The 26,918-nt window shown below is 39.7% G+C and overlaps 1 protein-coding gene across 4 annotated transcripts; it reads right to left on the bottom strand.

The window, feature by feature from the left end:
* Positions 1-5,353: 5,353 nt before the first annotated feature.
* GDAP2 (ganglioside induced differentiation associated protein 2) lies at positions 5,354-26,881 on the bottom strand. Of its 4 annotated transcripts, XM_042810221.1 has the most exons (15): positions 26,799-26,876; positions 26,423-26,614; positions 25,672-25,919; positions 24,042-24,181; positions 19,836-19,989; positions 18,276-18,364; positions 16,677-16,753; positions 15,574-15,733; positions 13,813-13,963; positions 12,925-13,001; positions 11,521-11,597; positions 10,528-10,667; positions 9,913-9,967; positions 6,983-7,126; positions 5,354-6,107 (listed from the first exon to the last, which is right to left on the bottom strand). In XM_042810221.1, exons 3-15 carry the CDS (start codon positions 25,845-25,847, stop codon positions 6,060-6,062), a joined length of 1,488 nt encoding a protein of 495 aa, XP_042666155.1. In that variant the 5' UTR covers positions 25,848-25,919; positions 26,423-26,614; positions 26,799-26,876; the 3' UTR covers positions 5,354-6,059. The 4 variants fall into 4 exon arrangements, with proteins under 4 accessions (XP_042666155.1, XP_042666156.1, XP_042666153.1 ...); XM_042810222.1 differs by lacking the exon at positions 26,423-26,614 and having other exon boundaries at positions 26,799-26,881; XM_042810219.1 differs by lacking the exon at positions 26,799-26,876 and having other exon boundaries at positions 26,423-26,700.
* Positions 26,882-26,918: the final 37 nt, after the last annotated feature.

The raw sequence follows: 26,918 nt of genomic DNA, 5'->3' as shown, positions 1-26,918 counted from the left end.
CCATCAGTTAGACCAGCTCACTGTTCCAGCACAAACCCAGCTCAGCAAGAGCCAGTGAAGAGTCTGTCATTGGATCAGTGAGTCAGAGAATATGTAGAACTAACAAATGCCAGGCAAGCGTTCCCTTTTCTTGCACCACTAAGGGGCCACAATGCATCTTCCCTGTTCTTGCAGAGTGTTGGTTAGCCTTCAATATGCAAAGACACCTTTGAAATGCCCTTCCTGGGCAGACAGGGTAACATCTTGCTTGCAGACCTATTCAGATGATGTAAATACAGCTTCTTCTGCCAAAGTATTAGCAATGCCTCAGTGCATCCAAGTAGTTACATGAGCTAACTGCTGCTTTTAACCTTTTAAATCATGTAAGTTACAACCTCCTCCTTGTGCAAATATTCTGGTGAGAACGTGAAATTGAGTTTGAAACATGGTCTTTCCAGGAAATAAGTCGACCAAATGGACAACGCTTGGTGTGTTCTGTATGATGTGCACCTAGTCCCAGTGCAGGACACCATACTGATTCGCCCATCTCATTTTGTGCAGTATTGCTTTACAGTACATGAGTTTGTCACCATTCTCAGTGCCACAACAGAAATCATAGCAGTCTTGTGAACAAGACACAGTTGTGAACAATCCCGTCAATAAAGTCATTCAGCTCAGCACTATAGCCATACTTCCGAATGTCACCTCCGTACCTTTTGTAACGTGAAAGGCCTGGCTGCAGTCTGAGTGCACCAAATCTAATTGACCAAGCAGATACTGATCTGTCAGGGCATACGCAACTCAGGCTGATGGCAACTATGCAGGCCCTCCCTGCCAAAGCATTCCAGTCTCACAGGAACCTCTTTTCCTGAAGGTGCCAGGCACATGTGTCTGTGGGGAAAAGCTGCACAGTGCAGGGTATCTGCTGCCAGGGGTATACAGAGCATATAACATACAGCTTTGTGACAGGCCACATGATCAGTCCCAGCAGAAATGCTAAGCATATCACTCCAGGATTTTATTAAAAGGTCAATGATTATATTAGCCATTTTTAAAGCCTGCTTTTGATTGGTTTCCAGAAAAAAAAAATAAAAATCCCCAAAACAATGAAACTAGCAAGAGCAAAATGATCATGCTCACTCTTTCTTTTGAGCATTTGCTGTCCATATTCTCAGTGAGCTACAGGACCTTCCTAAAGGATTGAGATCGAGCTCTTCACTTTCCTGCAGCAAACTTGATCAGTGATCTGAAAAATCACATAAGCAGATAGCAGCTCCCTGCAGGCAGTGTGAGTCAGGGCTGTGATTACTAATGTGAACACAATGCAGATTGGGTATGGATGCTGTCTCTCGTCCAGGTGTAGTCCCTTTTCCTCAGACTTAGACAGTCTCTCTAAGACCTGGCCCAGGCTTCATGTACCACTAGTGACTTCTTGGTTGCGAAGCAGATCTCATTCCTACAAACAGCCCCACCCAGAAGCATCAGTGTTAGAAGACATTGAAGCACAATGCCTCAGATGTTCCTCCTTTCACAACACAGGGATGGGCATTTATTACTTTTTGTCTTCACATCCCTGATAGACTGGAGGAGTGGAGAGTCTGCTGTCTACATTTCAGCTAGATTAAGGGGTTCCCATAAAATTTGGGTGAAAGTGTTGAGCACGCAGTACAATTTAAGCTTTACTGCTCTTGTTTCAACTGCACTAAAATCTCAAACAGTCCTACATCATCTGGATGAGGAATCTGGTTTTCAAGGGAAGCACAGCTGAGAAAGGCTTAAAACAGGATCTGATTAGCCAATTAAAAACAGATGTTATGCTGGCAGGCAGGCTGCTGTGGATCATCCAATACAATCCCCTTCCCCTCGTTTTTGTACATAATGTCCTTCCAAGCACAGCCACCTCCCCTATAGCTATGTCTAAATTATATTAGGAATCTTGGCAATTTTGCCACTTATACATGTTGTGAATGTTTTTGTCATTTGAATTATTTTAGAGAGATTCTAGAAACAAGTAGTCAAAGGTTTATCAGAAAGGTATCTGGTAGTCAAAGGAGTCAGACTCCATGCAAAAGGCCTAAGGTTGCAGTATTTTGATCTATGCCATCCTTCACCTTTGCAAAGCATTCCACCCTTCTCCCCCAGGAAGAACTCCATGAGACAGAACACTCACCCACCACCCCATACTTTGCTTTTGTTTAAAGCATACAAACTCAGAGGGCTCTGTATCCTAGCACTGAAGCATAAAACATCTTTTTTTTTTTTCTTTTTTTTTCTTTTTCAGCTTAGAAAGGAAATAGCTTTTTGCAGCAGGTTTACTTGTTTCTCATTGCTTCACTGCAGTTCAGGGCTGCTTTAGCTCATCCATGTCCTCATCTGATCTTAATGCAGAGGCTTTTGGTTTGGGTACTCAGTCATTTATCTAACTTGGGGCCAATCTCTGTTCCATGGGAGACTGAAAAAAACATTCACTGGAGCAGTTGCTACGTACTAAGGTTTGAATTCCTTGGCCCTGGAGGATCATGCATTGAGCTGTTTCAGGTAGATAGCTTCCTACACTACTCCCTCAAATGTAGCTGAATAGTGTCCCTTCCTCTCCCAAGCCTGTACTTGTAACAGAATTCACTACGATTCCTTTAGCCAGAATCAACATAATCAGGAATGTCTGTAATATACTTAGAGGTGCAAACAATTTTCAAATGAGGACTATTGCTTCTGTTGCTTGGTCACAGATTTAATAGGATTCATCCCAGAGAGGCCAAAGAAAGGGGAAAAACAAGATTTACTCTTGTTTTTCACTTTGACAAAGGAGAAAGGCTGATATCAGCTTGCTGAATAGTGGAGCCATCTAAATTAATTTCACATGGAGTGTCTGGTCTCAGTAGTTGGATGCTAATCCTTTGCAGCACTGCAGCCACATAAGTGCTCAGGGATAGACTAGAGAGAAGGTCTAATTCAGGACAAAGACAAGGCAACAGAGACATTTACGACAGAAAAAAACCAACAAGGTTTTAGGCTACTATGAGGGAAGCAAAGTTGCCAGAAAAACAGCAGCTCTGTTTTCATTCTAAGAAAGCAGGAGAATGAAGGAAAAGAGCAGCTCAATTTCAAGCATACGTGACTAATTCATGCCACCTCAATCTCCTGCACAAACCTGACATTCTGACTTTGCCTTCAACTCTTTGCCACCTCCTGTTCCCAACAGCAGCTGCTTAAGAAGAAAGCACAAAACGCAACAGGAAGAACAGAGGCAGCTACCAAATGCTTTACCTTTCACCGCCTTGGTAACTGCTTTAAAATTCAGTATGGCCAATGTCAGCAAGTAATCAGAAAGACTTTGATTGAATCACCTGACTGTAGTAAGGCATCAGCTTGACACAACCTGGCCCCAAAGACATCTAAAAACAGTGTAAGTAATTTCAGAAGCTTTCAGAAGAGGTATAGCTAATAACAAATAAGTGCCTAAGTGCTGCATGTGAGTTTCACTGACAGTAACTGTGTCAGTCTCATGTCAACATCACAGGGAGTTACAGCAGCAAAAACAATGCTCACATAATTATAGTAATATGCTTCCCTATGGTGACTCCCTCTGTGAGCCTACAGATGGTTTGAAACAGTCTAAGCAAGGCACAAAACTTTCATCAGCAGTTTTAATTCTGCACTGGGTAGGGTTGTTAAAACACTAAGAGTTAAGATGTGCAGAGAGTGTGCTCTTGGGCCTCTCTAAGATGAGCACATTGTATCCACCCTTAATTATGGTATGCCAGTGTTTATCTCAGCCTAAAACAAATGCAGTTTGTATACTAGGATTATTTTAATTATACTGAATAACCTGAGATCCTCAATGATTTGATCTCCTTCCCTGTTCACCCCCCCATAATACATTACTTCTAATAGGCTCCAGTAAATATACAAGTGGTAAATCATCACAAATGCAGATCCACTGAAAAAAGCATGATTTTCACAGCACAGTGCTGGTCTGTCCTGCCACTGATATATGACTTGCATTAAAAAAATAAAAATTAAAGCAAAGTCCTTCAAGGGAAAAATATACACAATAAGATACACAGTGCCAAGATCTCCTTTTTCACTTTGCAAATGCACCAGAGACAGTTTTGCACTTCATTGAGCCAAATAATTTCTTAAAAAGACTGGGCTCGGGTCTGAAAAACGTGCAGACAGAGTCCTAAGAAAAAGCATTCAGGTCTTATGACTCTGAGCCATCTGTGAGCTAAAGGCATGGGGACGGCCTCAACTGATGAAGCTGAGAGCTCTGTTTTCGCAATATACTTTGAATCACCTTTAATGTGCCTATTAAGTGGGCACTAGCTATTTTGCAAATGTCCTGGTGGAAATGCCATGGGTGTGAAAAACAGCAGATGGTTAATGGGGGTGGAAAGCTATACAAATCGTTAGAGAGGCATGGAAAATTCACTGCTGGCTGTAAACCAGTTAGGAGACAAGGGCAGCTGTAAACGGCTAGGTGAAAGGAGGTTAGGGACATGTGGTAGCTGTTCCAGCTTGACTGCTGCTATTTCCCTCTCTCAGAAAACAACAGACAAGCATCAAAAGAAGCATCTGTAATCCACGTATTAACAGCAAGGTGGTTTCCACTGTGCTACAGTTTCCAGCCTTCAGCAGCACCTTAGATCTGATAATGGAATTGCATAAAGATCCTGGTAGCCACTTAGAGAAGCACTATTAAGTTGTATGTGCATGACTGTTAAATCCCAGCCAAGTTTTCATCTGTAACTGACATACCAACATGCTGAGGGTATAGGGAGCCTAAACACAACATCAAGCCAAAAGGAGGCCAGGGTGGGAGAGAAAGGAAACTCAGTGTAGTCCATCTTCCATGGTACTCCTAATACAAGAAAGCCAAAACCCTCAAAGTGCAAACAAGTTGTGACACTTCAATTACACATCAAAATCAAGGGAGAATTATTTTCCTATTTATCCAAACAACATACAGTGCTTTGGGAGAAAGAGATGTTTTCAGACTAACCACCTCACAAGATCTCATGATGACATTTCATACTCAGAACTTTCGTGACATTCTTCCTACTGTGGACTCCATCATCCCTGATGATATTTTTTTTAAAGAGAGCCTCCTCCCTATTCTTTTTGTTGGCAGCTGAAAGACTTTTAAACGTCCAATTCCATAAATATCACTGCTGCACTCTTGTATACAGTATCTGTCAAAATCAGATGTCATACAGTATAATACGTAAAACAGCATATCAAGAAGTAAAAGGGTCACTGATATCTCTAAGAAACCACTTGGCCTCTCCACCAATTCAGAAAGATGTATTCATGTATCATAGAAACACATATGGCATTTCAAAGCAGATATGAAGAACTCTAGAAGAGTATAAAGGAAGTGTAAATGCTTTTCAACTTTATTCTTGCTGGGAGGGTAGTGGCATCCTGACATGTCACATCATTCACTGGAGATGGACTGGGACTGTATCAGGCTCCTAGCTCAGTCAGCTTTTATGGTACTAAGTGCTGCAGTAATCTTTGCTTGGCTGCAGTGTTCTGTTCAGCCTGCAAACACGGTATTCCCAATTTCAGGTACTTTTGCTGCATCAAAACCAAAGTAATCAACACTAACCAATAGGGAAAGTGACCAGATTCGAAAGCATAGAAACCATATAATGAACATATGTCAGGCTGGTACTGCACAATATTTGTACAAACCAGTCAAAAACAGGTACAAATACAAATGGATGTGGAAAACTATAATAGTTGTAAACAAAATCAAATGTTTTTGATGGATCTCCCTGAAAAGAGAAAGTCTGTTCAGGAATAAATGTAACAGCTTCAAAAAAGAAGAAAATAAAATACTGATCCCAAAAAAATCAACTTTTCCATTGGATAAATATATTTGAAATAGTTGTACAGTTCACAGTGGCATAAAGTGTTCTGATTGCTTGAGTGCTTGAAAATATCTCATCAGTAAAAAAATACCAGAGCTGGGGAAGGAAAACCCTCTCTCTGAATTCTGTGGGCAAATGCACAGGTTTTGGCAGACATCAGGTCATTGGATCCATGGGAAACCAACAGCATTGCAGGACTGCAGATCACAAGTCAGGGGATGGAGGATACGAAGAATAGTAAGGCCCATTTTCCTGAAATGAGAATAGAATAAACAGTTTGAACAAAAACCTTCTCCAATACACCTCAGTGTAATGGATGCTAATACAGAGACAAAAACAAAGAGGTACTCCTGACTGCTTCTTCTGTAATACAGTGACCACAATTCACCCAGGATAGGACTGTGTTGATGATCAGAAAAAAACAGGCCTTAGTTTTGCCTCTGTTTTAAACAAGCAACAACAACAAGTCAAAAATTCAGCCACTACTATGATGCAAGGAAGCCAAAAATGCCAGGAGAGCAAGTTATTCAGTTCAAGACAAAGTTGCCTATGCAGCTCTGGCTGTTGCTCTGTAATTAGAACACAACCTGTTTGAATTGACTTGGGCAGTGGAAATCATATTCATTCCACCATTTGGATAGAGACCCGGGATGGGGAAGAAAGGAGGAAGAACCAATGCTGTGGCAAGGTTCCCTACTTGATTTCCACTTTTCTTTGCTGCTTCCCCACTCACTCCTGCCATGTACTCCATACATGGCATAGGAAAGAAAAAAAGACAGTTTTTTTTAATTAAAAAAAACATAGGTGTAAATTATATAGTGTATGCATGACAAGTTATATATTGTAGACAGGCTCTTAGCATGTTAAGCTACAGTTCTTGGCTGAAGAAACAGAGTCTCTCTCATGCATACAGGAGGCTGAAACCACTGGGAACGAAGTCTGCTTCTTGGTCAAGCCCACTCCTTGGAGTACATACAAAATACTGAACAACTAGACATTCTCTTTGCTCCCCTCATTCTTAAGATGTGGAAATCAAGCCTTTAAAAGCTTTTGCTGACCAGAACAAGAGACACACAATAAGTATACTTGAGAGCACAGACAGATATTTGCCACATGAAGTCACTCACCCTGGCATCATACTCAAGAACAAAAGGAGGGAGATCAATCTGTTCTGGAGGTATGGCTGTGAATAACTGCTGAAGGCTTTCCACATAGTGGATCTTGTCCTTTAGCCCTGAGACAGTAAAGGTAGTGAAAAACCATGTTGAGACCTGAAGATAAACCCCAAACAAAAACTAATTAAGATGGTGCTGTTTCAAAGCCTTACCATTCAACATAATATTTTTAACATAGGCTTGAGTTAAAACTGAGGCACTGATATAATTGCAATAACACGACAAGGTCAAACAGTACACACCGTTGTTTCCCAGCAAGCTTTAGAGCTTTAAAGCTAGTGTGTCCAACTCCATACCAGCTCCTCCCTAGCTGCCAATTTAAGTTCCCTATTTTCTACTGTAGAAAACCACAGGGTTAAAAGTATCAACTCTTTTTTTTCCTTCCAGAAAACAGCATAGAACAAATAAAATATGCTGTCTCTCAGTTGGGTCATAACCTTAAGAGAAACTTATTACAATAGGAAAGTTTCATTACAAGAAAAAGGAAAAAAGCTGCAAGTAGTCTGCAACAACTTTTGTATGCATTTCTGACAGCCAGAAATGGTTTTTACAATCATTACAGAAAAACAAGAAAAATGGCTCATAATGAAAATGGAGATGAGGATTATGAATATTAATTTGTGTTTCAATTTTAAAACATTCAAAAATCACAATCAAGTTACTAAACTTATGTAAACAATTTCTCTGGGTACGGTTCTTCAACATCCACCTACTAATGCTTCACTCATAACACACCAGATTCTAGAAAGCTTTGTTGTGATGAATGGAGAGGTGAGAGAACTCACAAAAAAGATGCCCCAAAGAGCCCTTTATTCACATGTAGACAGCTAGAGCAATCACTTTTATGTACAAGAGTAAAGTGTATAGTATTTCAAGGGTATCTTAATGCAAGTTTTCACTCAGCCACAATTGTGATAACCTAAAAACGAAACATAACAAAATACCCCCCCCAAAAAACAAACAAACAAACTGGGAATTGATCCAGTCCATTTGCCCTTCATGAATGAAGGAAAGCTTCTCATGATGAAAGTTAGGAACCCTTCTAGTTAGATGAAGTGACATTTGTTACTGTGGCCAGTTGTGTGATTTCACAGTAAAAATTGTTACTTTCCAAAACCACTCAAGAGAATTGAGTTCCTCACAGACCATAAAAATACTCACATCAAAGCATAAGCAAAAGGCAGAATTAACCTACAAAAATTGACTGTGTAGGGAATATCCTGTTTCTACTTCTTCATGTTTTTGAGAAATTGCTAAACTCTGCATACTTAAAACCATGTGTTATAGATAAGCAGTCAGCCTTGGAATATATGTAATTTAAAAGTTTCAAGCAGCCAGCCTTGGGATATATGTAATTTAAAAGTTTCATATCTAGAAACCAAACAATGTTTCTTGGCATCATGAAGTATGTAAGTACATTCCTAACAATGCTTGTTTTCTAGGGATATGTGAATTTCCAAGTCTCTCTTATCTCTTTTAGCACAGAAATAAACACTGCAACTGTAAAAGACAGCAGCCACTCATTGTTCCAGGATTCAATAGCAGTCACCATCTCCACCAGGACTTTCTGCTGCATATCCTATATCATATTTCATAAGCAGGCTGTCTCTGCAACAGCCAGCAGCAATCCTTCTTGCCTTTCAGTTGAAGAAAATGGCTTGTCAGGATGACACTGACATATCCTTTTATCTCCAGCCGTGCTGCTAGAATTGGGTACAAACCAATTACATTTCCAGCAAGTCGGAGTTCTGTCTTTCTCATCCTCCCTGCTTTCTGCCAACTATCTGCTTCTCCTGTAGATCTGCCGAGTTCCACTGCTTTGCACAAAGGGACCAAAAAAAAAAGGCAAAACACGACTTCCCATCCTCCAACACAAAACATTTCCCAGTCAAATAGAGTTGCATAGGAAGAGAGGAGGGGGGTAAAGTACTGCTGGGAACCTGGAACACCAGCATTTCCCAGCTTCAGCTTTTCCACTCAGTTCTGTGACTTTAGTAATGCTGTTTGTCTGCTCATTCATTTTCTGAAGCATCAGAGCTGGAAGCTCTAATTCTGTACATATCTGAAATCTGAGTGATAGGGGGAAAACAAACAATAATCCTGACAGAAAATGGAAAATACACTGCTGGGAGGCTGCAATCTCATCTGTGTAAAGACAAGAAGCTCCAAGTCTCACAGTGTCCCAGCTGTACATGCAGAAAAAGAATCTTCAGAAATTCAGCAGTTGAGAACTCCCTGCTGAACATGTAGAAACATACAGTTTTATCACATTTTAATCAATGTTAGCAAAAAAAAAAAAAAGTAGAACAAATATACTTGATGTGAACATGGAGGATCATATTTCTAATCTTTTAATAGGACAAAAATTTTTAGGAAGGGCTGCTGCCTGACACTGAGATCATCTGAAGTCGTCACATAGATGCAAAATACAGAAGAAAGAGCGCCATCTTTTGTTGCCCCACACAGGTCATAGCAAAGGATAGCAACTTACAGTTTGACCAGTTTTTCATCTCCTAAAGGACAGACAGGATTTTTCAGTACTCCATATGACAAAAGTATTATTCCCACTTCCCTTTGCTACTCCACACTCTATAATCCTAAGTAATCTCATTGCTGCTTGACACATTTCTCTGTTAAGGATATACACAGCAAAACAGGAACAAGACAACTGCACTGCACTGTAGGCTGGAAGACTACAGCTAGATCAAAGGCAGAAATGGATTTCAAATTCTCTTCATGGAGCCAGAAGATACTGTCTAATTTTGAAAGCCTCTATATAACTTATGTTCCTTACACTACAGTTTTACATGCTACTCTGCCAGTATCCAAAATGTTGTTTTAGTTTGTTATTTTTTTTGTTTTCTTTTTACTATATACCTCACCTTTGAACGAAATGTTGGGTGGACAAAATATAATGCCTTCAAATTCCTCTTGTACCTGGTTTAAAAAAAGAAAAACAGCTCTTTAAAAGTGACATCTAATTACGTTCACCGAGACAGCAACTGTCAAAACACAGATCATTTTGCTTAAGTGCCTGTGCTGCCATTTTAAAAAGCTAGATCCTGTATAAGCAAGGGCACATACTAGGACTAAATGCAAAGAGAAAAAATAGAATTATTAGAGTTTATTATCATAGCCTGTTATCTTTTATGTGGACAGTGAAAGTTACGGACAACTTATGACTGCCAATGTTACCCAAGCCTCTTCCCTCACAACTAGAAACATACTTCTGACGATGTCAGGCTCCAAAAGCTCCACTTCTGGAGAGACAATAAACTCCATACATTTATTTCTGTAACAGCTACAGACAGGAGATGGCAGAGAACAGAGCTTCTTGATTTCAAATATAGTTCTGAGCTGAAAAGTTTAAATATTCCTTCTTCTTGCTTTTGTTACTTAGATCTTTGCCCCAGCTCAACAACTAAATGGGAAAACAGATAAAAGGAATGGCAAACATTTTCACAGAACAGAGGGGTTATTCTCATATTGACACTTACTTGGCATCAACAATATCATAGAGTTTCTTCAAGAAATTAGAATCTAGTTGATTGTAATCATTTGTAAGTGTATGGAAATACACTAGCACATATTCCTTAACTGCAATATGATCCATGACGTGGATGAAATACAGAAGAGCCTGAGATGAAAAAAAAAAAAAAAAAAAAGATGGAATTTATTTCTTTGAAAATAATTCCTTCACAGTTGCACTGTATTTTGATATGCTTCTTCTAATTCATTCACAGATGAGAAATTATGAAACTGCATGGCATTCTGTTTGAGCTACAAAAGCAAGGTGAATATTCCAAATCTTTAACTTGACTGCAGTCATATGAATGTCTTTTTCGGTCTACCTGACTTCACAGATGGAGATAAATTCCTGCTGTTTTCATGAAAAACTATTTTGACTTGTTATATTTAACTTTGTGTTTTCCAGTTACAGAAGCAAGGTGAGTCTCTTTGAGAAGAAAAATGAGTTCATGTAAGGCATGTCTCTCTGCATACAGTCCAGTTCCTTCTCCAGAAAAGCCATCCCAAAATACACGAAATTATATAGGGAATAAGTTTTGATCTGTTTAGGCAAATATTTTTTAGTTACTTTTTAGGGGTAAGCACCGACCTACACTCTTTCTGGTGACCAGCAATAGAACCCTAGGGAATGATATGAATATATCAGGAAAAGGCTCTTTGCCAGGAGAGCAGTCAAACATAGGAACAGGCTCCCCAGGGAAGTAAGGTGGTCATGGCACTGAGCCTGCCAGAATTCAAGAAGCCTCTGTATGATGCTCTCAGATGTAGGTCTGATTTTTAGGTAGTCCTGTGTGGAGCCAGGAGTTGGACTTGATGATCCTTCTGCGTCCCTTCCAACTTGGAGCATTCTATGATTCATTTAAGCCATCTACAGATAATACTTCTAGTATTAACTCCAAGTTACTCTTATAATCTAACTCTCAAAAGTCACATTCAATCTACTTTAGTTTTACAAGTCTTACTTTCTCCATGTCTATCAATGTTACAGGGATATTTCTTCCAACAACTACCATCACTGTGCGACCGCAGTTATCCACACCTACAAGAAAAAAATAACATGATGAAAGATCTCCCAGCCATGTCAGATTCCTAAGCTGTTCCTTTTTTAAACCAGGGAAACACAACTCAGAATTTTCACAATGCCTCCAGTTTCTATCTCAGAAATCAGAAGAAGTATCCTAGAGTTATTTCTCACTATGCCAATCTATGCTGGCCTAGAAAAGGCAGTTGCATCATACCCCAGAAACTTAAGTATCAAGGAATATAATTTTACATCAGTTGTGCACATGACATTTACCTAAATCAAGAAATACCAACCCAAAGCACGCCTTGTCTAAGACAAAATAATTAAAAATTAAACAAAGTGAAAGGTATCACACAGCCTTGGTATTTGTATAAAGATGATGGTAAGCATCTGGAGTTTCAGGAGGCAAAAGTTCTGAGTAGATTTTCTCTGCAGAGCCACTGGCTATGTAAACACAACTATGATTTTAAAAGCTTGACTACTTGCTTCTTTCTGTCATGATGCAAAGCAGTACTAAGCCACTAGGACCAGCAAGTTTCACCTTCAAATGTGACACCACCTAAAGAAAAAGAACGAGAACGTACTTCTGCTTCCCGTGCTGCAAGGATCTAGCAGCTAATACTTTCCACCAAACTCATCAGGATGTTCATTCTCTCCCTAATTTCCCTATCTACCAAACTCAAGGTTATAAGATATACTTCTCAGGTTACTACACCAGTAGTGCTGTAAGGAGGATGCAGGGAAGAGTGACTCAAATTCAAACTGAGGGAAAAGGAACAAGACTCTTTCTTCAGAGAAACTGCATCAAAATCTGCTTTGGTTACTGTTCATTCTCTGCATTAATCACTTGAAAGCAACATTCATTTATTTGCAAGAAAATGGGTTATTCAGATCAGGCAACGAATTACCTCACAGAGCATCTTCTAATTGGCTTAATCTAATGGTACTTATTACATAAAAACTGCTAGCAAGAAAGCATAACCACAACTCTCTATAACTGTTGCTGAACTAGACACAGAACATTACTTTTTTTTGTTTGTTTGTTCTTCACATTCCCATTCCCATTCCCACTGAGTTCATTCTTCCTTTCAGAATGTTACTGGTTACATTCTGCAGATAAATTTAGAATATGCAAGTATCCTCAGCCTGTTAAAGAGAAGCTTTTTGGGAGTTTACCACACAGAGTTCTAAAGTCAATTAAGAGAGAACGCCTGCTTTACTACAGAGGCACTGACCTAGCTCGATGATACTATATGTTGTACTCATACAGAAAATGTTACATTTTTATTCTGTATTTTTATCCTATGGCAATATACATCAGTCATCAGTACCCTGAATTTACCTGTCTGGTACAAGGCTTTAAGGGAAGCAATGTCAGAGAGGTCTTCAGCTCTTGCTTGACACAGCCAACGATTGTAACTAGAAAAAAAAACAAAAAAAAAAAGACATCTGGTCAAATTTAGTCCTCCCCCTTTGGCATTAAAAGCCTGAAGTAATATATGGAGGGAAGGACAAAACAAACTCTCTTAACATGGATTTCTGACTAATGGAGCTTCTTTCAAATTGCAAAAGTAGTGTCAGGGAGGGAGGGAAAAAAAAAAAGTGCTCACAGACATCTAGAGTTTTATTGGGGCACTGAATACGCAACTGCTGGTACACAATACAATTCTTGAAAAGGAGTCTAGAAGTTGTACCCAGCAACCAGAGTCATATATGGGTATTACTTTAGTTTTTGAGTGGTGAACAATTTGACTATGAATGGCAAACATAATTCCTCAACAGCCTCTAATATTGGATTGGCTTCTTTGAAAGTGGTCAGGTACATTAAGTTTAATGGCAGAAGAGAAAGAAAACAAAAAAACAAGAAGAGAAATAAATGGATACTGCAGCTTTTTCATCTTTCTACTTTGAGACAAAGAGGTAAACTTCTGCTAGCTGCCCAGAGCCTCTGAAGCAAGCAGGCAATACTAAAGCCAGTGACCCCACCACATAGAGTGGTGACAAAGCAGTGACATCATGTGGCAAAAGGCCAAGCCAACTGTTCCAGTGCACTGGGCATGCCAGTGGATTCAATGGCTTTCCTTTTGCTACCCATTCCATTCAGAACAAAGAAGCTGCTACTGAGACCGAGGGTGAAACCAGACTTAACAGGTAATGAAATGAACACGAAGGTTGGTCCTCTGAACAACTAGCTAACCCAAAACATTCACACAGACAAGGAAATTCTCACTTCCTCTGGTGCTGTTTTTGCAGTGCTGCCTCTGACAGCTGTCCCTGAAGGATGAGGCGTCTCTGTTTATCAACATCTCCCTCCATGCGGGCAAAAGCATGGGAACCAATGAAAGACAAATCTGCCTCCAGCCCCTCTTCATCTGAAGCATCTGCAGTAGAAACAAAGGTAGCATAAAATGTTCAAGCAGCGTATGAAACAGCAGTGCTGCTTCTGAATTGCTGTACCTCAGTGAGCCAACCCATTCATCATGATACACAAAGAACACAATGTACCATGATTATAACACATACTTGAGAACTGCAGACTTAACCTTAAGATGTTGGTTGCTAAAATAACTTTGCAGGTTGTAATTATCCCCTTGTAACAAAGGGAATGACAGATAACTCTCTCAGAAGGACTCCAAAAATAAGGTCTGGAGAGAGTGATTTAGGGTTTACAATTGTCTTAGCTTTCAAAAGAGGAAAAGTAAGCATGCAGAATGACATGTGCTGCAGTTTTATTCAGTTTAGAAGCTCTACTGCAGGAAAGGCTCAGGTCTTCTTTTGCACTGACAATGCTGTAACAGAGGCTGTAGACAAGTTGATAACCTGAGTTTGGTTATCTGCTACCTGGCTGTGAGATGAAGTACAACAGCACAGGCTCACTCACTGCTAACAATATGAGAATGCTTCACTGAACTTGACATCCTCAAGGAAAACTGTTGAGGCTTCTGGTACTGCCTCTCTGGGCAGTTCAGATAATAACTGAGTTTCATAGCTCTAGTACGACATGCTATACTAACAATGGGAAAAGGCCACAAGATTCCACCACGCATTTGCCCCCATATGTGTTAAACCAAACATTTCATAAGTTGTTAGCCAGTGGTTGAATGTCTCACAGCAATCAGTCAAAGGAGCAAACATCACTAGCCAGAGGTTTAGGTAGAGAGGGGAAAAGAAAACAAACAAGAAACTGCAGTCTGAACAGCAGTAGCTACATTATAACTCGTACCACAAACAGGAAAATTAAGTTACTGGTATCCTTTTTGCATACTCAGCTTTATTGCCACCAGCCATGCAAAAGCATAAAACCTTTTAAACTTACTCTGAATTCTCTGCTTTTCATAGCTCAAGGCCTCACTTGAAGTGCAAACTTTTCACAGGACTACTTAATGGGGAAGACATCTAAGTCCATTCTCAGTTTTAATTTTCATCTCTCAACATCCAATCGTGAAACTCAGGCAACCTCTTTACAACTTGAATTCATTCACTAAGCATTTGACAATCACTTCTCAAACACCTGGAATTATTTAGTTCCTCTACCTTTTAGAGTTTCTGCTAATTTTCATTAAGTACCAGCGACAACAAAAATCAGATCAAGATGCAGACAACATTTCAAGACATGGTGTGTGAAAATCCATTTACAACAATGCTTGTATCAGTCAAGGACTGGTACAATTCTGAAGGGGAAAAAACAGTCCTAACCAACTCAGGAGAAAAACTGCAGAAGGAATGAACACCCTGTCTCTCCCTCCAAAAAAATAAAACAAAACATCAGATTTACCACATCCTCCAGTCACCCTCCACAGTGAAGCAGAAAGCAGAAGTTGCTGCTGTGGAACATGCAAAGCTTACAAGGCAGCTTGACAATTCTCTTTGTTACAGCTTGTCTTGGATGAGGTGCTATGGGAAGACATCTCTTTGCTTGCTATGCGCTTTTTCCTCTTTTTCCCTGACTTTCACACAAAGACCTTATTCCAAAATTCAGTTAAAAACTCACCATCTGGAACACCTGGCTTTTCAGTAATCCTGATCTGCCGTTCTGGTACTACAGGCTCCCCTTCTGCATTACCAATATCTGCAGGGAGGTAAGGCAAGGATTGTATCTCTTCTTCCAAAGATCTTGGAAAATACAGAGGCATCAACTTCTGGTAAGTGGCCTACAAATAAGAAAAATGTGTGAAGGTCCACCATGCATCCTTACTCTTCAGACACGTAACACCTGCCCTTATAGCAGGGAGCTTCTCTGAGGTCTGGAGGCAAACCACTGCTTCCCTAGATAGCTTAATTTGGGCTGCTACTTGGCAATAAAAGCAGATAGCCTTTCTTAAAGTTAATTTTTCTTTTTTCTTTTTCTTTTTTTTTTGCCACACTGAGAAGATCCTGCTTTGAAGTCATGAACTCAGGTAGGAAGTAGGTAATTCAGTTTTGTAATGAATTTACATGGATGACAGAGTCAAAGAATGCTTAGATTAAAGTTGGTCGCTACAAATCCCCATTAAGTTATTTATTTTCTTCATCCAGAGGAAACATAATATGAATGGTGCTGGTGTTCTCCACAGGAACAACCACTAGCAAGTCTGATATATATTGAGAAATCAATATTCAAAGAGTTATCACCTATCTGAAAACAAGTAAAGAAATATCAAGGTTGTTACTTCAACAAGCCAGCAAGCAATGCTTAAGGTGTTTGTATGTGATTTGTGGGTGAGTTATACTGGAAACCAGGGCAATCTTTTAAAAGCACAAGACAAAAACACTGTATAAGGAGCAAGCCTTGCACAAGAAATCTGTGTTCTAGCTGCTGGAACACATTCAATACAAGTATGTACTATAAACTCTAATACTGACTCCTGTTCATAGCTCAGGAACAGGCAAGCCAGAAATGGAGAGACTGAACATGGTGACTTCTAGAAATACAAGCAGTGCTGGATAAGATGCTATGCTGGCAGGAAACAGAAGGATGCTGTACAACCAGAGTCTAAGTGAGACAGGATGATTTGTAGTGGGAGTCCCAGTCCAAAACCGTGTGGGAGTTGATTCTGCTGCAGAGAAGATCACACATGCCTATGAATTTTGATGGAATGAACTTCAAGAAAATACCTCTTCAAGCTCAGAGACTGCAAACACAACCTTCTCCAGAGTCTCCCCATGAACCTCCAGGAACCTTCTAACTGTGCCTGCAAGGAAGAATGAATGTAGTTAGAAGAACACACTTACACATATGACCACAAGCAAGGGAAATCAGTGGAGTGCAGAATAGAGAGAGACATCTCCCCTCTTATACAAAGTAGCATCACGGGCAGCACACAAACATGGATTAAGTGGTGGTTTAACAAGAAATGGGGCATATTGCAAATTCCATCCTCATTCTCTCCTGCTTCTCACTTTAGAGATGGCTATGAAAATTTAAGAATCTGTGATTTTAGCTTACTAGGTACACTTCAATTTGTTGAACACGAACCAAGCACCCTGCAAAAACCAAGCCAAATCCTTCCTTTGGAGAAGGACTTTTGAGTTCAAAGCAAGTTGCCAAAAACAGACGTCCCTAGAACAAGTCATGGTTCCCTCAGTTACCATAGAAGCAGCTTGACAGCAAGCCATATAGAAGTTGGTACAAAGCGAAATCAGACACACAAAAACTCAAGGGTCAGCTATGCTAAAGCAGCATACAAAAGTTGTAAATGGAATGCAGACAGAAGGAGCAGGCCAATAGAAATCAAAAAGGCAGGAAAGTAAGAACTAAGCAAATACGCAATATTCTTCTCAAAGAATGCAAAAACACACAAAGTCATTTCAGCCAAGGACTTTTTGTTTGTTTGTTTCTAGTAACCTCCATTTTTTAATTTCATATTGATATACTTGAACCCAAACTTGAATTTTTTTTAATCCACAAAAATTTATTCTAATAAGTTCCATACAACAAATGATGCAATTATAAAACAAAAACAAAACCAAAAACATTTCTCCTTGTTTTTTTCTCAATATGGTTCATATTAGCATCCTTTTAGAGTTCCTAGTTCTCAGTTTGAGAGACTGCAAACAGCTGATTCCTATGCACCGTTTTCATTCCACTTGTGAGCTTACAGATACACCCATCAATTTCAATGTATTGCAGACTGAAGATGACTAGCCTTTGCTGTTCCTTGCCTTTGCCTACTCTTGTTGACCTCCTCTGAACTTCTAGTTTTTCCTCCAACACACAACTTCAGAAGTGGATAAACCACACATTTCTAGCATAACGTCCTTTGTTTTGTTCTGCCTTGCTTAGCTTGTTCCTTTGAACTCTGTTATGCTGATGTTTTCAGAAACCACTACAGTCTCAAGGTTTAGTTCTCCAGCATTAGCCCATCGCGTGAAGGCACAAGGATAGACAGTGGACAAATTTATTTATTTTTTTTTAAATTACAAGCAAGCTCATCTTACTCTTCAGCATCTTTTCCAGCTCAGTAATGAACACATCGAACAGTAGAAGTTCCAACAAGAATTCTCACAGATGCTTACTGACAACCTCTCAGAGAAAGGTCATTTCTTTTTATCCTCCATTTCTGTTCACCCATCTAAAGCTTGCCTCTTTATATCCTCCTCTAACACATCACAGTCCCCTAAAAAAGAACCTTTCCTGTATCAACACCAGGCTGCAGAGATGAGCAATCTATTGAATACTACCAGTGAATTTATGTCACTTCCCAACAGACTTACGTAGTGCTATGTGGGTGGCATCCTCCAAGGGGTAGCATCTTTTCAATGAATTAATGACACAAAATCCTACAGAGCACATTGCCTGTTCCCTGAAATCCAGAAAGAGAAATAAATAAATAGAAGCATCATCTACGGTCAGATGGAAACAAAGCTTCACCAATCTAGTAGATAACACCAGTATTTATCCCCTGCCTCTGTGTAGTAGTAATGTCCTTTAGGTTTGCTCAGAAGAATTTTTTACCTGCAAAGACACATGCCTACCATCATTAAGCAGAAACTGAGAGAACCATTAATGATTCCATACCAGTTTTCCTCATGTTTGTTCTCAGTTTCTTCTTCTACCTCAGCTACACTGTTTCTGCATTTTCTCACATCCTGAATGAGAAAGTTCTTCCATCAGCTTCCCTGTAATCTTTTCCAAAACTTTCCTTCCTGCATAGGATTGACAGTAAGGGAAAGAAAGGAGAAAAAAACAAAAACAAAAAACAACAAAAGCAGTGCTCTTCACTGCAAATACCCTATTCCCTAACCTGACCTTGTATGTATTTTTTGGGGGGGGTCAGTAATCCAGACTCTGACTGAAATGGCTTACTTGGTCATAGCTATGATTTGACAATCATTGGCATGGAGTGACATATACTTTAAGAAAAGCAAGAACAGGAAAGTGCCACATTGTTAGAAAAGGAAAGCAAAGGTGCAGTCAACAGTCAGAGTAGTTTGAACTAGCTCAGAGCTGGTAGACAACAATTCCATTAACGTCAGAAGTTACTCTAGATAATAGAAGGACTAAAAGGCACTCAAATTAGTAAGCAGAATTATCAGTACTTCTTCATTATTCATAGAATGCTCAAATCCAGTTCTGACTTTGCTCATCAATTTTAAGGCAAAGACAAGCAAACAAAACCCAATAATAACAATATACACTAGAAACTTTAGCTGTAATCTGGATTACAAAACACTTACTACTGCACTGTAACACACAAGTCAGACTTGGGTGAACAGATCTTCCCAACCCTACATAGATATAAAGTATATTTCCTGACATTGCTTTTGTTCAAGTTTTGTTCTTTTCTTTTAAATGATGGCTATCATTACAACAGCCATCATGGGACAAGAACAGAACACAGAAAAGCAGAAACCGTAAAGATGAACTGTTAGGTAAGAGGAAGTAGAAAACACCATAGATGAAAGAGAGGAAGAATTACAAACTCACCTGCAGCAAATATTGATTTAGAAATAACCTTGCACCCTGACACAGAATTGCAGCTACAGTATGAAAGCAGACAGGCCAAACATATGCACTGTTGAAGCAGTCAGATGTGCCTGTGGGTATGTTCACATGGCTGCACAAAGACACAAGAAGCTGCTGCCTGACCAAATTCTTTTAAACCTTTTTGGCAGCACGGAGCCCAGCACAATTATTTACTTCTCCTCAGAATAGAGGAACACTGCACAGCTCTAACTACACGGCTTCAAGACCTGAACCAGCTCAGATCTCTGTGCAGACCAAAGCAAAAGGAGAAAAAGATGTGCCATGGATGGCTGCTGCTATATGCTTACTTTGCAAGTTGCAGGACATTCCGGTAGCAGCTGTACAGAGAACTCTCAGCTGCTGTACGATAACGACTTTTGTATTTGGGTCCAACTGTGTGAATGATGAAGCGTGCAGCCAAATTAAATCCTTTGGTGAGTTTAGCTTCTCCTGTCCTGCATCCTGGGAAAAAACAAACGAACAAGGATTTGCACCAATGTCATGAAAAGAAAGAAATATTCAAGCTCTTGACTTTCTCTAGAATCAGACAAGTTTCATCTTCACATGTAAAAATCAGTACTTTTTGCTATCGAATATTAAGGATAGTGCTCTCTCTCTCTCCCAAAGCAGCTGCTTAAAACTACCTAGTCATGCTGAATAGGTAAGAGCTCTGCTGATTCCTCCTGATTTTCAAAACTATACATATAAAGACAAACCATAAATTGCTGGAAGTGCTGTCTTGAGTGCTTACTATGCTACGTAGAGAACACCAACACAAGTATCCTTCAGAATTTAACTATTTGGATTTCAGAGACTGCTTTAAGGAGCTTTGCAGTCTTTTTATCCAAAATAAATCTTTACAGCTGCTGGCAAACCTTCCTGAAAACAGAAAAAGATTGAGCTCACATTTCACCTACGCTCCCAGAACAAGGTTACATTCATTGTTTTGCTAATTTCTTAGTGTCCACAAGGCAAAAGTATGATTCTCAAAGGAGATCATACCTTTCTTGACAGACCAGATGTCTAACCTGAAGGCAACCAAGTTAAAACAACACATTTAATCTACTTCCTGCACCCTCCAGTTACATACTCTAGTAGCATTTTCTACATGCTAGCATACACCTTTACATCACTTTAGTTTACATTTCTCTTTGGCAGGTCTCTGTAAGTTAATCCTATGTCACTCCTGCAGTCTTTCGTTAGGAAATCAGTTTATCAGAATCCTTACAGACATCCACAGGCCCTTGCTCTTTATTCACTCTGTCAAGACATTTTGGGTAAAAAAAAAAAAAAAAAAAAAAAATCCAGGAACTGCTGTGGTGCTTGAAGTCTGTCTTTCCTTTAAGAAAGGCACCTGGAAGAATAGTCTGCTCACTTTCCCCCTTCTTCAACTAAGTCACTTCACATGAAATCAAGTCTACTGTGGTTCTGAACAGATGAAGTACTTCTTTCAGTCCTCTTTCCCTGCCCTCAAGGGGGAGCATTTCCCACCTTCTTTCTTTTTCTTGTACAGCTGCACTGAGCCACTTAAGCTTTCAGGCCTGACTGAAAATTAATCTTTTCACTGGAATAGTTTTTAACCTGATCTTATAGATTGCTATTGCCCATGAAAAGGAATGAAATATGAACAAGTGGCTAGGACAACCCTTCTTTTAGCAGAACTGCTATAGCTTGGCTCAAGTCAATTAGGAAGCTTCATGCTGAACAAGAATGCTTACCTCTTCTCCCTCTCCACTGTATTTGTTATGGTGCTCAGGCTGTATCACAACATTTAAAAGCATATTTTATGGCAAGATGTGTTTCAGATTGAGAATCTCTCAAATTGAGAAGACTTACAGCACTCCTTCTTAACAGCAACAACACATTTCCTTTACGCTAACTCTTCATAAACTTTTTTTAATCTTACAAATCATGTCATTATTTTTACAGATGCCCACTTTGTTTCTTCTGGATTAAGAAGGAAGAATACAACAGCATACCAAGCATATATTTCAAACTACTGCACATCCTTTGAAATGCTTCAACTCAGGAGAGCGCAACTAGATACATTCAAGGTGGGATAATTAGTAGATACATTTACTCTTTTGATTTTATCAAATATCAAGCTATTTTCTCCTATGAAGACAGGTTGAGGGAGCTCCAATTGTTCATCCTGAAGAAAATAATGTTCCAGGGAAACCTTACACAAGTGTTTCAGTTCCTAAGAAGGCCTATAAGAAAACTGGAGAGAGACTCTATCAAGTGATAGGACAAAGGGTTAATTGGCTTTAAACTAAAAAGGGGAAGACTTCAGTTAGTTGTTATGCTAAAATTCTTCACAACAAAGATGATGAGGAACTGGAACAGGCTGCCTGGAAAAGCCAACCCTGGAGGTGTTCAAGGCCAGATGGGTCTCTGGGTGGCCTGGTATAGAGAGAGGTGTCCCCGTCCACGGCAGGGGGATGGAATCAGATCATCTTTAAGGTCCCTTCCAACCCAAAATATTTTGTGATTCTATTCCTTCTCTTTGGTCCATTGAAGTCACACAAACTCAAAGGAGCAACCCAAGACCTGTAATAAAAATCATTTAAGTATTTTCTCTTTTAGAAAAGAATGAAGCAAGCCTGAGGTACAGCTCTGAACTCTGGAGGGAAACTAACACATTCAGACAACTAGATGCAGAATCAGTTATTTCTAACTACACTGACATCACACTTAGTGCTTCCCAATGCTTTCTATGTAGAGAGCTCTACAAAATTTATAAAACTAAATTAAGCAGCAAGTATAATTCCTGTTTTAACACATGGAGAGAGGTGAGCCAGTAGTGACTTGTGCAAGATCAAGGTTTGGGAAATCTTACTGTTTACCTGGTGATATTTCAAACACTACAGCAGCCTCTTGTACTTTGGAATGTTAGAGTGGAGAAAATGCATGCAGTGGAAAAAAAGCCACACTGGAATTGGAAGATTACTAGGATTTGCTATTACAGAAGGTCTTTATTAGACTGCAACAAGCATGTGTGAATAGGAAAGCATATATCAATAGCAGTTCACATGCAAGTCTGAGCCCTTGGCTATAGTATTTCTTTGTTAATTGAAACAACACTGTTCCCAGGAACACAGAAGTTTTAAAGAAAGCACAATTCTTCAAAAGTTAGCATATCACATGCTTTAAAAAAATCATGATTTTCCTTGGACTGTATGAAATATATATATATGTATATATAAGAGAGAGAGAGAAAGAGAGAGAATTAGGAATAACTGAGCTGAAAATCACCACTACACTCATCCTACAGCTTTAGACTAAAACCCATGCATTTTCACTTCTCATCAAGAACAATCTATGGAAGAAAAAAAAAGAAGAAAGAAAGAAAAAAAGAGCACAAAAAGAAAGTTGAGTTGATGAATGATTAACTAGTTTCTTATCCAATGCCCTTTCTGTTTCTGCTACTGTTAAACTCATATTAAAGAGTCCATAACAGTCACAGTCATAATCCAGCTTCTCTTTCTTCTCCCACACAACATGCCAATCAGTATACTGTCAGAAAAGAATTCATTTCTGAAAGGATCCCATCTCAAGACTGAAGGAAAACTATCAAAAACAGAGAAATAAATCTGTAGCATGCATCAAAGAGTGCAGACACTCTTTAAATCTAAACCACATATGGTTCAGGATGGCAAAAGGAATTTAAGGAACTAAGCCCAATTTTTACAGAGAACTTCCTATAGAGCTGAAAGTCCTTGAATTTTAAGGCCTCTTTGAAACCTTGTCCCTCCCATCCCACTTCATAATGAACTGAAAGAAGCACAAGTTTATTTCAGAAGAATGAATATATGTAGCAGGATCCTAACAGGATCCAATAGAGTAATCAGTATCACTCAGGAATCAGTCTGGTCTCAAAATCCAGCTCAGTACCATACTTCTGAGCAACCTTAATTTTAACTGCAACCTGATTAACTGCAAAGACTCTGGTATGACCTTGGATAACTATAAACTCTTGATTCCTCACACAAAACAAAAACAAAACCCAAACACTCATTTTTATTTACAGGCATTGAGAATAAATTACTTCCTGAAAGATACGAAGAGAAAGGATACACTGTCTGTTTTGAAACTCACTCAATTCCTGCAGTGGCAAACTTAAATTTATTTCTTCCACTCACCAAGCAGATACACACTGAGCAGGGCAAGAACAAAACCTGAAGCTATGTAAGACAGGTCCCTACTACAGTAAAAGCTCAGATGAGCAAGCCATTCCAAGTAGCTTCAAATAATACTGGGAATTCTTGTAACACAAAGTATGTGCTCAGCAACTTGCAGGCCTGTCAAAAGTTTTCAATGATCTGTAATTTGAATGACAAAAGTGGAGGAGTATACGTGAGTCTATCTTCCTCTCTTTATTTCACCTTAATAACAGACACCAGGGAAAAAAAGGAAAAAGCTGCATCCTGATTTTAGTTCATGCCCAAATAACGATTCCTCAAACTATGCAAGGACTGCAGATTTCAGAAGAAAAGCCATCTTGTGCTACTTACCCTTGAGCTTCTGAAGTTCATCCTTCAGGTCAGGCCCAGCATGCATGAAAATACTTTCAGATACTGGATTCTTATCGGTGAGAGACTCGTTACTTGTATTCACTATGGCTGTACAGTTCAGTAACGCTACGTCTCCTTTCCTGAGGAAACAGTTCATTGCAGGTTACTTGTGAGATTAAGCAGCATATTCTCAAATGAGCATTTCCTTGTTTGTCTGTGATATGTCAAAGCATTAGTAATATCTCAGTTCCCACAGAGTGTAGTGTACCCTGATGTGCTCACCGTGCAGAATCATCCTTTGTCACTGATAGAGACTGATTGCACATGATCCTTCATTTCCTTGAAAATTCTTAACTTTAACAGTAAACTTAGGGATATACGCATAAAACAGTGTTGTAGTTGTGTGTAGGGTGGTTTAGTTAGCAGAACATGCAAAGCAGCATAGAATGTAACATGTTCCAAAAGTGGGACATACTGTCTCATATCTTAGAGATAAGATGACAGTCCACATGGCGTATTATTTCCTAAGTGTTAACAAATATTTCTATCTGCTTTTTTTGTTGGTCTGCAGGAACATTATCCGGGGCACCTCACTGCTGGTCTTCCTCAGTGAAGATCTCATGTAACACTGCAACTAGAAAAGTCTTCATTGCTTTTGTTCCAAAATTGTGAACTCACTATTTGATCATGTTGACACTGCTGAATAAGGGTCAGACAAGCAGAAGATAAACAATGCAGAGATCCATGCAAGAAGATGGAACAGCAGAACTCTGACCTGCCTTTTGTCACAGAAATGATCATTACGGATTTTGGAATCAAAGAGCATAGGAAGGGAAACAACCCCCACGCACAGGAAGAGATTCAAATGACAGTTCAAAGTGCACAAGCTTATTTTACCCAAATCCAAGTCACAGCAGATGTTTAGCTTTTAGTTTTTCTTATTTCTTTGATTGGTTCAGGAAATCCACAAACAGCCTTATTTCCTGCATGCATGAACCAGGAAAGAGGCTGATCCCTGAATCTGCACACTGAAAAATCCTCCTCTGTTTATACTGCTTAAGAGAGTTACTCATCTAGAGAGTAGGTTTGAGTATCTGATACAGAGAAAAGAAGAACTGATGGAGTAGGTTCACCTTAGCACACGAAGGTGAATAGATTTTGGTAGAAAACGCATGGAGACAGGAAGATAGAGAATGGAGAGAGGAAGGAAAACAAAAAAATGGACAAAAAAAGCAAGCCACATAAAAGAACCACATAAAAAAAAGAAATACTGATAAAGCCAGCAAAGGAAAGGAAAAAAAAAACAGGTAGACAACAAGAGTACATATTTTAAATAAATTTTAAAAATTACAAGCAACTGGCTAGGTTTTATTATTAAAAACCCAGTATGGCAGCAAGAAGTATAATTTTGGTCTGCTGCATCAGGGAATGCCTATGAACATGTAATTTACAACATATAGCATAGCAAACATCAGATTTGCAGATTTCCTGTGAACAAAAAAAATATTTTCCTCTCAGATCTGTAATGCTTGTTTCAAGAAAGGAGGGCTTGAAAGCTTCTTTTCTATAGCATTGTAGGAAGCAGTAAATGGAGAAGTGACAACAGACACTAGAGCCATATGGAACTTACCACAAGACAATTTTTGCATTGAGGTCTTTCCTGTATGGAAAAGGTGACCTAACATCGACTTGAGCTTTTTCAACAGGATTTTGGTAAGAATCCACCTGGGTAGCCTCACGGACATTACTCCAGCCTGGCAGACTGTCAATATCCACAAACTGGGAAGGAGCACCCAAGGGATCCATGGAATGGAAGGAACAACTTCTTTTCTCCTGTTAACTTGTCACACTCCAATTCTCAATGGAGTCTTCCGGATGCTTAAGGGAAGGAAATCAAACCAGGTCACCAGCTGTTAACAAAACGCAATTCCCGTGCAGCCAGACCTTTCACAAGACCACAACACAACTACAACTAACAGAATTATCTCCAACTCAGCTTCTCTTCCTTCCTAGTTTGGTGATCTGTATTGCAAAGGACAAGGCAAAATTTTTTTTTTTTATGCAATGCATGACAAAAAACACCTTCTCTATTAACCTGGTCCAACTGATTCGCAATCTCTTATTCTGAAAACTCAGAAAGCAAACTCCCAAGCCTAGAAAGGACTATTTATTCCTATAAAGAAGCAAATTTACTGCAGGGTGTGCATGACTATTCCTTAGAACAGGCTTAGGGTCATGCTTAAAAACAAACACAAAAGAATACAAGTGTCTGCTCCCTCCACCTCTGCCCAACCATCAAGAAAACTCCACCAAACCCCAAACACCTCTAACAAGAAAAAAAGAAATCTAGCATCAAAACGCAACAGGAAAGGCCATCTGACCTTTTTTTTTTTTTGGAAGGTCAGCAATAACCGGGGTTGCTGGATGAAGACCCGAGCTCTGCCCAGCTACTAGCAGGTAACACCGGGCTGCTACACTTCTGCAGAACCTGGCCAGCGAATGAAACCCGCCCCGACACACAGCTTCATCTGCCGCACAGGCACCTCTTATTCACGATCTTCCATCCGTAACAGCTTTGGCAAAGCAGCACCCGCATAACGGCAGTTCCAAAACAGGAACAAGAGAATATATTTCAATAAGAAATAAAAGAAATAAAAAATAATAATAATAAAAAAAAACCCCTCGAAGCAGACCCCACCTCCAACCCGAACGCAGGCTGTAAGCAGCAAAGACAAGCCAATCACGCCGCCGACTCACCCGCGGGCCGCGCCGCGCCCGCACGGCCTGAGCCTGCAATCCACCGCCGCTTCGCCGACATCACCCAGAAAAGCGGAGCGGCCGCCCAGCGCTTCCGCTTCCGTCCGCCGCGCCCCGCCT

This window comes from Centrocercus urophasianus, unplaced genomic scaffold (assembly GCF_019232065.1).
Source record: "Centrocercus urophasianus isolate 14NV4802_14NV808 unplaced genomic scaffold, USGS_Curo_1.0 seq_12, whole genome shotgun sequence".
Classification (NCBI taxonomy): Eukaryota; Metazoa; Chordata; class Aves; order Galliformes; family Phasianidae; genus Centrocercus; species Centrocercus urophasianus.
This window is presented reverse-complemented; position numbering and strand designations above follow the sequence as displayed.